Source organism: Euleptes europaea, chromosome 11 (genome assembly GCF_029931775.1).
Source record: "Euleptes europaea isolate rEulEur1 chromosome 11, rEulEur1.hap1, whole genome shotgun sequence".
NCBI classification, from domain to species: domain Eukaryota; kingdom Metazoa; phylum Chordata; class Lepidosauria; order Squamata; family Sphaerodactylidae; genus Euleptes; species Euleptes europaea.
In genome coordinates, this window is record NC_079322.1 from 6236485 (window position 1) to 6251044 (window position 14560).

Genomic DNA, 14560 nt, shown 5'->3' on the forward strand with positions numbered 1-14560 from the left:
TATTTTAGCCTTTACGGTTACAAGTTTTGTGAGGAATACCTGGTGGAGACTCCAAAGCCAGAGTGGCTACAGAATAGGGGTTTCATTGGCCAGAGACAAGGGCTTCACGGCCACACATCCATGCCCCTCCCTGACAACTAGCTGGTGCAGAACAAGCCACATGCAAAACCAGAGAAAACATATGTGTTTGGATATTTAATATTAGTTAGAGAATTTTGCTTCTGTGTTAACTCGGTGCAATTATTATTTTTTGCATCTTTTTAGCATGCAAAGCCATGACTGTGTTGCCCTATGCTTTCTTTATGTTTGTGTTTTGATGATCAAGCAGGATTATAGGTTCTTATGCATTACAGGTAACTTAATTCCAAGACACCAAGAGTTGTTTTATAGGAATCCTCTCTTTGCTGGTGTGAGATTGCCTGAGGTGAAGGAGCTAGAACCTCTGGAGAAACGATATGCCAAGCTCTCCGTTGCAGTGATAGATTTTGCTCAGGTGAGTTCCCATTTCATATCAGTGTAGACTTCTCTTTGTCCTCAAGGATCTTTGCTAAATAACATGGGAGTGGGAAATCGGAGTAAGTGGGAGCTGTGATAAGAAATGGGGAGCTAGAGAGCTGGCTGGGCTCGGGTTTCAGGGCTGTTTTCAAGCACAGGTGGAAGTGGGGTGATTTACATCTGTCACTGCAGGCAGTATATTGTAAAGCTACTGGATTGGTTAGGACTGGCACAAATACTGGGCGCCTGTGTGGTCAACACAGCAGTGTCTTCTGCCTGGTGCATGCATGCAATGGCTTATTGCGTATTTTATTTACAAAATGTATCCAGGGCTTTAACAGAGTATGGACTGCAGGACTCTTGGGGGTTGGGTACTTGGAGTTTTATTTTATTCCATATGTTTTTAGTTTGTGATTTATAGTACACCTGGAGTCCTGAGGAAAGGTGGGATATAAATATTTTAATAAATGTACTGTGCAATTCAAATTTGACAAACTACCCTATGCATGTGTGATACATGTTGGCAAGTTGCTTCAGACTTAAGACAACCCTATGAATGAATGATCTTCAAAATGTTCTGTCATTTACAACCCTGCTCAAGTCTCGCACACTGAAGGCCGTGACTTCCCTTGTTGAGTTAATGCATCTCATATTGGGTCTCCCTCTTTTGCCTTCAACTTTTCTTAGCATTCTAGTCTTTTCCATGGAGATAGATCATGATGGTGCTGCTGGACTCTTGCTCTTTTCTTGTCTTTTCCAGTAACTCTTGTCTTTTCATAATGGAACCAAAGCCTCAGTTTAGTCATTTCAACTTCTAGGGAAAGTTCAGACTTGATTTGATCTAGAACCCCCAGATTTGTCTTTTTGGTAGTCCACGATATCTGGAAAACTTTCCTCCAACACTGCATTTCAAATACATCAGTTTTCTTCCTGTCAGTTTTCTTCTTTGTCCAGCTTTCTCACCCATACATAGTAATGGGGAATACTACAGTATGAATTATCTTGAACTTGGTTGCCAGCAACACTTCCTAGTTCCTTCATGGCTGCCCTTCCAAGTCTCAATCTCCTTTTGATTTCTCAGTTGCAGTCTCCCTTTTGGTTGACGATTGAACTGAGGAATAGAAAATCTTTAACAATATCAGTTGTAAATTTCAGTCAAACTTAAATTTGTGTAATTCCTCAATAGAGCCCCATATTGTATAGCAATGAATTTTCTAAACTATTCTGTTTCAAATGTGTGTATGTTATCAGTTTTCCTGATTTTACAATATACCACATTTTATTGTCGCTCTGTTTTTGAGGGCATATTAACTATCTTCCATTTGGAAACCAGTAACCTTCTGAGAGTTGATTACAAACTGTTAATTAATAGGGGAGGGGCCGTAGCTCAGTAGTAGAGCATCTGCTTGGCATGCAGAAGGTCCCAGGTTCAATCCCTGGCATCTCCAGTTAAAGGGATTAGGAAAATAGGTGATATGAAAAGCCTCCACCTGAGACCCTGGAGAGCTGCTGCGGTCTGAGTAGACAATACTGACTTTGATGGACCAAGGGTCTGATTCAGTATAAGGCAGCTTCATCTGTTCATGTGATATAGCTCTTCTGGCTATTAAATTTGGCTATTTAAATAATTGAATAACTTCTGAATCCAAATGTATTTCACAGTTTGTAATATGGTTTATTACATTTATCCAATATAAATCCAATCTCACGCATCTGCTTCATTTGCCCTTCATCTCCAACATTTTGAATTATTCATGCAACCTTTTTGGTGTTAGACATGTCATTCAAGTAAAGCTTTCTGGAAACTATAGTTCTACACATGTAAATAATCTTGCCATATTCTAAAATCCTTTTGATTATAAACATATGAAGATAACACTGCTAAAACCTAAAGCTCAGTTTCCATTGGAATGTGCTCTCGTTATTAAAAAGCCACAAGGGTTTTTATACATTCATTGGTGTTTTACTTCTGTGAAAGCAAGGCAGTTATTTAAGATTCCACTGTAGTTAACAGGACCTTTGGCTCTTGCTTCAGCAATGTCTGCGGACTGATCCTGACAAAAGGCCCTCCTGTGCTGAACTACTGCGGTGCCATCTATTGACCAAAGATGGTTTTGTGGAAAGGTTGGTTGAACAGTGTTTGAGCCTCTCAGTCGTGCCTGTCCAGAGAAGAAAGCTGTCCTACCATTGTGTACGGGTGACCTCCCCAAGCCCACTTTCAGAATTGTTTCCTTCCTCTTTCCCACAGGGCCATTCTCTCAGCTTGATCAGGGGACTCACAGGGCCTAGCTGAGCTCCCAGGTGTCTGGGGTAGCAGGGGCAGAGTTGAAGAGGAGCGGCAGGGAAGGGTTAAGCTCTGTAGATCCAGCCCCCCCCCCAAACACACACACCAGGTGTGGAGAGATCTGGAGGAGGGGATTCTGTATTTGTAATTCTGATTTGACAAAAACAGCATCAAGTGACATTTTGTTTATTTTCTCTGTCTTGCTCATGGGATCAGTGCAGCAGGTGAGCCAGGGACCTGGAGAGTGCAGGTTGTTGCTTCTGACCTTTCTGAATCCTTAGCTCAAAGGTGGCCCTCGAGCATGTGTTGCAAAAGAGCAGCTGGGGCAGTTTGGAAGCTGGGTGGAAAGCCCCTGGCCCACAGTGCGCGCCCCCCCCCCGCGAAACGCTGTGATTTCTAGAGCTGTGTGAGAACTTTATTTTGTTAACAAGTTTTGACAAGGTTATGATGCAGATATGGTGGGATTATATTAGTTGCCAAAATATCCTTTAGAGAAAAAGTTGGGGTGTATGCTGAACTTTTTCATTTTTTCTTTAGTATAGTTGAGTAATTATAAAAGTTTGATCATTCTTCTTTTAAAAATATAAAATACAGATTTGCTCAAGAACTTAAAGTAAAGATTCAAAAAGAAAGAGACCTCCCTTTGCCCAAGAAATCAAAAATAAACAGGAGAAACAAAGATGACTGTAGTGATGAAAGAAAAATGCTTCTATTCCAGGTTTGTGTAAACTTACTTTCTTTCAAATAGGGTGTTCATATATAATGCCACTGAGCCAGACAGTTGATCCAGTATGATGTAGTGGGAGACCTGGGTTCAAATTTTGACTCAGACATGGTCACTGGATGGCTTTTGGCCAGTCATTGTCTCTCACCCTAATCTGCTTCACAGGATTGTTGTCAGGAAAAAAAGGAAGAGAGGAGAGTCATGTAAACCACCTTGAGCACCTTGGAGAAAGGGTGGTGTAAAAAAGGCTTTGCAACTAGATCCATCTTGCTTAGTGTGGTCGGCTCCAGCCAGCAGTGGCTCTCCAGGTTCTCAAGCAGGAGGACCGTCTTTCCCACCCTCCGTACATGAGACCTTTTATAAGTAAACATGGTGGGGGGGCTGAGCTTGAGGCCTTCAAGTGTTGCAAAGGGATCAGAGAGTCTCCCTGCAAAGCAAGTGTTACATAGAGATCAGAGAGTCAAACTTGAATTATGATAATGGTATGTTGACTTGTTTGAAAATGAGTGGAATTGCAAACCAATTCCTGAAACTTTTGCCAGTGGAGCTTTTGGTGTTGAGATCAAATCTCTGCAGTTTCACAAACCTCCCCGTCCCTGCATGCATACGTGGACTCTGCAATCCCTGTGGAGTCTGCATCAGGCTATTGCGAGAGGACTTCATGTGGGCCTCAGTCCCATGCCAGTAGAGAGAGAGAAAGAGAGACCAAAGGGCCGGCTGCAGCCTGAAAAAGCATCCAGGGGGGGTCAGAGGAGTGGCCTGGAGCTGGGGGGTGGGATTGGTTGGCTGGCTGGTACCTCTGAGCCTCCAGCCAATCATATCTTGAATGAGAAAGCATTGTTCACAGTCATTTGGTATTACTTGCTTGCGAACAAAACGTCATCATACAAAACTAAAACTATCGGTTAATATTTTACTTACCATTACCAGAGGCAGCTCCTTGTCAAGGATCCACTTGGCTGTCAGCCTCAGTTGCTGCCATGGAATCAAGGGAAAGGCGCTCAGTTCTATGCACATCAGATAGAGGGCTTTTTCCTTTGCAGATTTGTGCTGATTGTTCAAGTTGATGCTGTGAAGGATATCTGCCTTCTGTTCCTTAAATTTAAGAGCAGTAAACTCATCTTTGCTCCTGGCATTTGTGTTTTGAAACAGGACTTTAGTTTGGATCCCAAGGCCAAAGACTCAAAACTGTTCAGAATGAAATTGTCCAAGGCAGATCTAGAGAAAGTTGACAGATTGTCAGAGATGAGTTTCCTGTATGAGAGTGGAACTGGACAGGCCAAAACACTCCCGCTGGCAAGTTCGAAGGATCCCAGTAGCAATCTGGACTATGTGAAGAATCCTAGTGTGGTGATTCCTCCCATTACGCGGATCCATTCCACTGTGACCTCCAGCATGACTGGGACCTCTGATATGGGGGCAGTACTGGGAACCCCTAATTGCAGGTACAGAATGAAACAGCGGGGTTATGTCTGTGTTGCAGTTTTACTGTATTTGGCTCTGGTATCAGTCTGACAGACGTCCTGTTCAAACTGTGTCTTTCTGACCACCACCACCCTCATCCCACCTAAGTTGGGTTCCGTGCACCCCTGCAATGCAGGCCCGAGTGAATGTGGCAAATGCAGCTGTGCAACATGAATGGCTGGAGCTCCTCATTGAGGGCAGAGCTACAGGCGGACTGAGGCTCCTGGGTCCTTTTATCCGAGGTTTCTCTTATACCGATTTTGGTTTCCTTTGCAAAGTTGTTTTAACTTCTTCAAAGGGGATGACTTTCTAGCGGGAAAATGGGGCAAGGAAAAAGAGTTATATGTTCCCATGCCCCTCAGCAGTAGATTCCCCCTTTAGAGTGCAATTGCAATCTGTAAAAGAAATAAACCTCAAGGAAAAAAATTATGGCATTCAGCACAATGCATTGTTCTGCCCTTGGTTTCTGTCAGGTCTCAGCAACGCGTTCCTGGTAATAAAGACCTCTCCAGACGGTGCAGCGAGTTAAAAGTTTTATTTCAGAAAGTCAGCGAGTTCAGCAGATCATAGAAACGTAAGGCTAGAATACAGGCATGGGGAAGCATCGGTACATATATAGGGTAAATACAATGGGGTTGATTAGGTTTCGAAGACAAAGAAACAATACAGAAGTTAACTACCGGTTAAGACTTAAGACAACGCATATAGGAAATAAACGCGTTCGTTAACTGGCTGATCTTCCCGGGCTTCCGGCATTGTTTTGCGGGACCCGGTATCAGATCAGCGATTACTCGGGCGGGTCTCCATTGAGGTGCAGATCTAGGGCAGGAGACCGGGTGCAAACGGGGAGCAACGGAGTGCACAAAAAACTCCATTTTGTCAGTGGGAGGAACCATCTTGTTTCATATCCGGGGCCGACAGAGAGCCTATCTGACAGTTTCCTGTGTAAAATGGCCATTTTCTATAGTGTTTTTGAGGAACCAACCATGCCTTCCATTCCACAAAATGTCTGTTCCACAATAAATCGGTCTTCCAAGTACCAAGGACTCTATTGAGTTTTCTTATGACTAACTAAGGCCGTTATTCTTTGGTGGGAGTTTTTAAGTTGGTTGTGGGGTTTTTTTTTTGTTTTTCCTTTCCTTTCCTTTTATCCCTTAGAAGCTCCTTGATCAATTGATCTTGAGCAGCATATATCTAGTGTTGGAGGGATATAAGGACTGAAACAAATCTTGCCACTGACAATGTAGCCTTGGGGTCCCTGTCGCTTAGTAAAAAAGGCATTATGTCGGTCACAGAGGCATTGGATTTGTATATTAAAAGGGGGGAGATATAGTGCGATCGAAGTTCCTCGTAAAAGCGGCATTCCAAAAGGGCATGGGCTAATGTGTCAATAGAGCCAGAAGAGCAAGGGCAGATCCTGTCTGAGTATGGTATATTCAGAATTCTGCCCTGCATTACCATAAAAGGGTTAGCATTCAATCTAGCCAAGCAAAAAGCTCTACAGAGACGAGGAGTTGTCAGATAATATGTATAGGCAGGCAGACCACGTGGAGGTTTTTGTATTTTAAAAAGCATGGTGCTGGTTACTTGTTCTGCCAGCTCGATGATGACAGAAAATCAGATTTCCAGGGTAGCTTGCTGTGAAAGGGAGGAAGCTGCAAAATGCAGGACCTCGAGATTTCAGATCTGTAAAGATCTCTGGTGCGTTTGAGAGAGGGGAGAAGAGAGAAAGAGAACATAAACTGGACTTATCAACAGTCACAAGGGAGCCCACCGCACTGTGCAGTGCAGACACTGAGCATCAGAATCTGTTGCACAGGTTGGTGAGTAAGAGCAGGGTCATCACCCAATTCATTTTGGAGTGGGTGCATTTAAAGCATGGGGTGAATTTTATCCCTGCCACTCTCAAAGCAAAGCCCACCTGGGAAGAAGAAAAGTTCAAGAGAGTAAAGTGTGGGTGAGAAAAGGGGCTCAGCGCCCTCCTCCATGCTGCACTTTAAATGCTCCCCCAGCCCCCACTCGTCCCACATGGGTCCTGAGGGGTCACATCCATCTGGCTGCTTCAGCTCCTCTTACCTGCCACCCCAGGAGCTGCAGCCCTGGGAGGTGGAAGAGCAGCGATGGTGATGGCTTTTAGGTATCCCGGTGACAACAGGATCTCTGGTTTTTTGTGTTTTAGAACTGATGAGAAGCCTAAAAAATATGTCAACCCTTTCATAAAGCAAAGCCGAAAATCACCAGTAGGACACTTTGGTGTGAACTTGACATCATCGGTAAGAGATTTACTGTTTTCTTGCTTGTAACATTTTGTCCCTTTCTGAGACCCCTGGTATGTAACACCTGTAACGGCACCGCTCTGTAGTGTTCTGAGGTGACGTGTTATGCTGCCTCCTTGCCTTCCTTAGCGTTTCCTACTTATTTTCGCTGCCGCCAAAGGCACTCGCTCGCCTTAGACTTCTTCATTGGACCCAAAGGACAGGATGGCTTAGTGTCAGGCTGCTATCTCGGTTTCGTTATTGCCTCTGTCTCTGTGCTGTATTGTCTGCTCCCCAAGGTCGCATGCCTAAGCCTGGGAACTCAGCTCCTGGGAAACTGTATTCCTGCGTGTAATCTCCCGCCTTTCCTGCCTTATAATATCTCCCAGCTAGTGAGCCTTTCATAGCTGTCATTTTATTCGTTTGCACTGTATGCCTATTTGATCAGTAAAAGCCATCTGTTTGGACTCTATAAGACTTTGTGGTGATTTCTGGTTCTGTGGGCCAAGGGCTGACATTATGACAGCTATCTCTTCACCGTTCTCCTAGCCAGGCTGGAGCCCAGGGGGGGTTCGCCTGCCACTTGGATGGGAGCTGTGCAGCTCTCCAGGTGATCTACTACCCTGGAGCCCTTCTCAGAGGACCCTACTCTGTTACAGGACTTAATCGCTGAACTTTTCCGGACGAACCGAGAGGTTTGCCGCTTGAGGGGACTGGTACACGCGCAGTGGCAATCTCTTACAGGACGTCTCTGGATGTTAACATCGGAGGATACTGATGCTCGTTTAGATCTTCAGGACTTGGATCAATTACTGGACGATGCCCGATTGGCGACTGAGGATTTACAAATATTAACTGGACTTTTGGATAATCTTATTTCTCGACAAACTCTTTCTACCATGGCGGGAGCCCCGCCGGAGGGTTTTTCCCTGATCCCGGATGCGGCCAGCTGCCAGGCTGAGGCCAAGCGAGTCGCTATTAGCACCGCTCTTCTCCTTGTGGAATGTACAAAGGACACCCCGGTAGCCACCTTGGCTCAAGTTTTGACCCCGACGTTTGGAGCCGAGGCATCCGCACTGGCGGTTCGAGTACAACCTCTGCTGGGCGGGGAACCTGACCCCATACTCTTGCTCCTCGAGACAGAACTTTTGCCGCGCATTACGGCAGAGGCTGCCCTAAGACTTGAGAACGCCAAAGTCCTTGCGGATCAGCAAGCCGCCGAAGCGGCTAGGATCGCAAGAGAGAGAGAGGCGGCGGAAGCAGCCAGGGCGGCTGCAGCAAGGAATCAGGCGAACGTGGACACGCGCCCCAAGGACTATGTACTGGGACTATCAGGTCTAACTTTTTCCCCGGCGTTTGTCCCGTCGCGTGCGACCCAACGCGCACGCCGTTTGGCTGACCGACGTCGAGACTCAGATGAGTCTGAAGACGAGGATTTATATGGGGATAGCTCTCAATGGGCCACGAGCTTCCGAACCAGTAAGCCTCATCTTACTGGTGGCCCAAGTGAGGAGGTTCATCTTTTACGAGCCCAGAATCGGGAGCTCTCCGACCGTGTTGATCAACTCCAAGAAGTAATGGAACTTATGCTTCACGAGAACAGGCAATTACAACAAACCCTGATAGCTCAGAGACAGCCCGTTCCGATACAGGGTCAGGGGGTACCCGTACAACCACCCGCTAATGTGCCTGCTCCACCCTTACCTCCTGGAGCTCCTGTTGCTCCTCCGCCCGGACCACCCGTGCAACCACCTGCTAATGTACCTGCTCCACCCGTGCCTCCCGGAGCTCCTGTTGCTCCTCCGCCCGGACCACCCGTGCAACCGGGTCAGCCCGCGCCCGGTCCTTGGAAGCAACTCAAATTGAGGACTACGTATGACGGATCTCTTGAGACTTTGCCTTGTTTCTTGCATCAAGTGGACAGTTATATGCGAGAACAAGGTCAACTTTTCCCCACGGAAGATAGCCGGGTGCGGTACGTAGCTTCCCTCCTGACAGGCAAAGCGGCTGACTGGATGGTCCTCCAGTTTGACACCCGCTCTCGTGCGATTCGTTCCCTCAACAACTTCATGACTGCCCTGAGAAGGAGGTTTGAGGACCCCTTCCTGGGAGAAAGAGCCAAAACGGAACTCTTACAATTAAAACAAGGCTCTGCTACAGTTCGGGAATTTGCCGATGAATTTCAGCGACTAGCAAGTAAAATTGTAGGTTGGCCCGAGACCACCCTAATCCATCATTTCAGGGAAGCCTTGCATCCTGACATTCTGAACTGGTCTTACATGCGGGGCGATCCCGATACCCTCGAAGGCTGGATCCTATTAGCCGAGGAAGTGGAAAGCCGCCGCCGCTTTATTTCTCTCGTCCGTCAAAAGCACAAGGAGAAGGGTACCCAAAAGCCTCAACCCAAGGCACCACTGCTCGTCCCACGAAATCCCCCACGTCCGCTCCAGGAACGTGAAGCCCGATTTCAGAGGGGTGCCTGTCTTACATGCAGAGAAATGGGCCACTTTGCAGCCGTTTGCCCACGCCGCCAGGAATTATTTCGTCCCAGCACGACAACCCGCGCCCGAGGTCGTCCACCACGCAGAGGCACCGCGGCCACCCGCAGCGCAGCTCCGGGAAGGCCCACACCCTCTGCACTCCATGCCGGGGACCCAGCCTCCCTGCCTGCTTCCAACGACCCCGCCGGGTCTCGGATTACAAGTGCCCCATTGGGGGACAGCTTTCCCTCTTCGGATGAGGAAAACCCTTGGATTTCTCCAGCCTTAAACCTGGAATCTCCCCTCGACTTGTCAAAAAACGGCTCCGGTCTGTGGTGAATGGAGCATCTCCACAGACCTCTCAGGATCTTCCTATCAAACCGAATGCTCCTACCAAAATCAAAGAAGTGGACTCCACCGTCTACGTAGATGCAGTTTTACAACAACTTAACGGAGGTCCACAAATCCCCGTCAAAGCACTAATTGACTCCGGTTGCTGTCGCACTCTCATAAGCGAAGCCACGTTTGCTGCCCTCAGAGCCGACTCAGAGGCTTTACCCGCCCCCGTCCAATTTGCTCAAATGGACGGGAGCCAATTCCAGGGGGGTCCAGTTGATCATCGCACCATAGGGGTGGCAATGGGAATTGGTTCCCACTGGGAACAAATAGACTTCACTATAGCCCCTATCCGATTTGAAGTGGTCTTGGGAATTAACTGGATTAAAGGACATAGTCCCAATATTGATTGGGAAACAAACACTATCTCTTTCGCTAGTCCCACCTGCGACCAGCATCGGCAAAACTTTGCTCTGCCATTTCCGCCCGTTCCAGCGTTAACCTCTACTGCCCCAGTACCACCGGCTCTACCCGCTGTATACCGGGACTTTGAAGATGTCTTCGACCTTAGGGAATGTGATGCCTTACCCCCCCACCGGGCCTCAGACTGTGCGATTGAAGTAGTAAAGGATTGCACATTAACCAAAAGTAAGATTTACCCTATGAGCGCTTCCGAGCGCACTGTCCTCCGGGACTTTTTGGACAAAAACCTCGCCAGAGGGTTCATTCGCCCTTCGAATGCCCCAAACTCGGCCCCCGCGTTTTTCGTCCGGAAAAAAGAGGGCGACCTTCGCCTGTGCATTGACTTCAGAAAGCTCAATGCGGTTACCCAGACCAACGCCTATCCTATCCCATTAATATCGGATATTTTGGGACAATTACAGGAAGGCCGTGTGTTCTCTAAATTAGACTTGGTGGAAGCCTACTACCGAGTCCGTATCCGCGAAGGAGATGAACACCTCACTGCCTTCTCTAGCTGTTTCGGAATGTATGAATTCCTTGTAATGCCGTTCGGATTAAAAGGGGCCCCGGGGGTCTTCATGCAACTCATCAATGAAATCCTACATGACCTTCTATATCGTGGGGTGGTGGTCTACTTAGATGACATTCTCATTTATTCGAAAACTATAGACGAGCATGTGACTCTGGTCAGGGAAGTTCTACAACGCCTGCGTAACCATCAACTGTTCGCTAAACTAGCTAAGTGTGAATTTCACCAAAGCAAACTCACGTTTTTGGGATACATCATCTCCCACCAAGGTCTTCGCATGGACCCCGCCAAAGTCCAAGCCGTCCTCGATTGGACTCCCCCCACCAACCGTAAGCAAGTACAGCAATTTCTGGGATTTGCAAACTTCTATCGGGGATTCATTCCTAACTTCGCCCAAGTGGCTCTACCCATTACAGACCTACTGAAAACTAAGGGAAAAGTAAGCTCGGCTGCCTTGCCCTCCGCAAAAATCCTATGGACTGAGCAATGCCAAGCCGCCTTTCTGGCCCTCAAACGCCTCTTCACTTCGGAGCCGGTGCTACGGCACCCAGACCCAAATCAAATGTTCATTGTGCAAGTCGATGCTTCCGATGTAGCCATGGGAGGGGCTCTCCTCCAGCAAGGACCGGACGGTCTTCTTCACCCTTGCGCTTACTTTTCAAAAAAATTTGCGCACGCTCAATTAAACTGGCCCATCTGGGAGAAAGAGGCCTCTGCAGTTCATCATGCACTGACTTTATGGCGGCAATTCTTGGAAGGGTCTAAAGTACCCTTTGAAGTTTGGACCGATCACAAAAATCTAGCTGCCCTCACGGGGTCCCATAAGCTATCGGCGAAACAACAACGGTGGGCGGAGTTCTTTGCTCAGTTCCGTTTCACCCTGAAGCACGTCCCTGGGAAGCAGAACGTTCTCGCGGATGCCCTCTCCCGTTTACCACAATATCCGGTAAAACTCGAAAGACCTACCAACTCTCTGTTCACCCCTATGCAACGTGGGGCCCTACCTATGCTGGCTGTGCAAACCCGATCCCAGCATCAACACACCTTCCCTAACTCGCAAGCTCCGCCAGCCCAACCGGCTGCCCAGCCGCCACCGCAACAGACCGGAGTTCCCGCCCCTCCTACCCCTCCGACCGCTCAGCCGCCTGCAGTCTGCGCGCCGCCGCACGTAAGCACTAACCCTATAACTATTCCTCAGATCTCCAGGACCGACGGGGGGGCTCCCTCCAAAATCCCCATCTCCGAATCCTTTTTAACTGTCCTTCGGGACCAGTGCCTTTTAGAACGTTCCGCTCATACCCTACCTCCTGGTGTTTTGGAACAAGGGGGGTCCTGGTACAAAGACTCAAAATTGTATGTACCCAAAGCTCTCCGGAAGGACGTTTTACATTTAGCTCATGGAGCCAAAACAGCTGGGCACTTTGGGTTTCTGAAGACCCTTCACTTATTGCGCAGACAGTTCTGGTGGGGGGGAATGCGTTCCGACATTGACTCCTTCATCCGCAGCTGTCCCGTTTGTGCCGCTGCGAAACGATCGCAGGGCAAACCCCCGGGACTGCTACAACCTCTTGAAACGCCCAGCAGACCTTGGGAAGTGATTGCTATGGACTTCATGACTGATCTCCCTCTCAGTGGGGGTAAAACTGTGTTGTGGGTTGTTACTGATTTGTTTTCTAAGCAAATACATTTGATTCCATGTGCAGGGATCCCCTCTGCTCAGAAACTGGCCCGCCTCTTCGTGACGCATATATTTCGTTTACATTCGTTTCCGCGTAAAATAATTTGTGACCGCGGAAGTGGTTTCGTTTCTAAGTTTTGGAAAGCTTTCCTCAAGTTGGTGGGGGTGGAACAGGGATTATCTAGTGCATACCATCCTCAAACTGATGGTCAAACTGAACGTGTCAATGCTGTACTTGAATGTTATTTGCGTTGTTATGTTAACTACCACCAGGATAACTGGGTGGAACTGTTACCTTTAGCAGAATATGCCTACAATAATGCCATGCATCAATCCACAGGTTTTAGCCCGTTTTTTGCTGTGTATGGACAAGATTTCAGTCCCATCGTTCCTACAGATGATGTAGAGGGGGAGGGGAACCCCGACATTGCTTCCTGGGCACACGCCCTCCGTACCACTTGGCCCTGGCTCGTTAGCAACCTCGACCGGGCCAAACGTAAATACAAAGCGCAAGCTGACAAACATCGCTCCCCCGGGGGTGATCTGCAAGTGGGTGCTTTGGTTTACCTTTCCACCAAAAACCTCCGTTCCACCCAACCGTGCCATAAACTCAGCGCCAAATTCATTGGCCCTTTCCCCATTACGCGGGTCATAAACCCTGTCACAGTGGAACTGGCTCTCCCCAAATCCTTGAGGCGTGTGCATCCTGTTTTCCACATAAGCCTCCTCAAACCCCATGTTGCTTCTCCACGGTGGCATCCGAACCCACCGCCTGCACAGCCCATCATGGTGGGGGGGGAAGAACACTTCGAAGTCTCCAAGATCCTTGACTCCCGTATTCACCATGGCACTCTCCAATATCTAGTTCGTTGGAAACATTTTCCCCCTGCCTATGACGAATGGGTGCGCGCACGGGATGTCTCCGCCCCCGACCTCGTCGACGCCTTTCACATTGCTTACCCGGACAGGCCAGCCCCCTTGCGAACTGGGAGGGGGCCTTGAGGGGAGCAGAATGTCAGGCTGCTATCTCGGTTTCATTATTGCCTCTGTCTCTGTGCTGTATTGTCTGCCCCCCAAGGTCGCATGCCTAAGCCTGGGAACTCAGCTCCTGGGAAACTGTATTCCTGCGTGTAATCTCCCGCCTTTCCTGCCTTATAATATCTCCCAGCTAGTGAGCCTTTCATAGCTGTCATTTTATTCGTTTGCACTGTATGCCTATTTGATCAGTAAAAGCCATCTGTTTGGACTCTATAAGACTTTGTGGTGATTTCTGGTTCTGTGGGCCAAGGGCTGACACTTAGTTGTATCTGGTAGAATGACGGAACAATGGATGACAGTGAGAGTAAAGGAACTCTAAGGGAGAATAAAGCGATTGCTGAAAAACTAAATGAATTCTTCTCATCTGTCTTCACTATTGAAGATACAGGGCAGATTTTTTCTCCTGAGCAGAGATTTTGGAGAGGGGAAAATGAGGAACTGAGGTAAATAGTGGTAACAAGGCAGGAAGTCCTAGAACGTCTAGACCAGGGGTGTCAGAGTGGCGGCCCGGGGGCCGGATATTGTGTATTTGGATTTTAGGGCCTTTATTACCGTATATACTCGTGTATAAGCTGACTCGCATATAAACCAAATATGGGGAAAAATTAGGCACCCGCGTATAAGCAGAGGGTCGGCTTATACAATGCCCCTGCCCCGGGTCGCCCTCCCGCCCGGCCTCCCGGGCCCTCCAGACCGACCCCAGTGCCACCCCCTCCCGGGCCCTCCAGACCCACCCCGACCCCAGTGCCACCCTGGGGGGGGAGGGGGAAGAGCCCCTGGACCCCCTACTCACCCGGAGAGGTGGGAGGAGGAGG

General features: G+C 48.3%; 1 protein-coding gene across 1 annotated transcript in view; it reads left to right on the forward strand.

The window, feature by feature from the left end:
• The window catches only part of CDKL2 (cyclin dependent kinase like 2), a 42952-nt gene that overhangs the window by 14805 nt on the left and 13587 nt on the right, over positions 1–14560 (forward strand). Inside the window, exons 5-9 of the mRNA XM_056857853.1 lie at positions 354–493; positions 2531–2619; positions 3374–3497; positions 4656–4948; positions 7147–7240. Of these exons, the coding sequence (XP_056713831.1) occupies positions 354–493; positions 2531–2619; positions 3374–3497; positions 4656–4948; positions 7147–7240 (740 nt within the window). The remainder of the gene's footprint in view (positions 1–353; positions 494–2530; positions 2620–3373; positions 3498–4655; positions 4949–7146; positions 7241–14560) is intronic.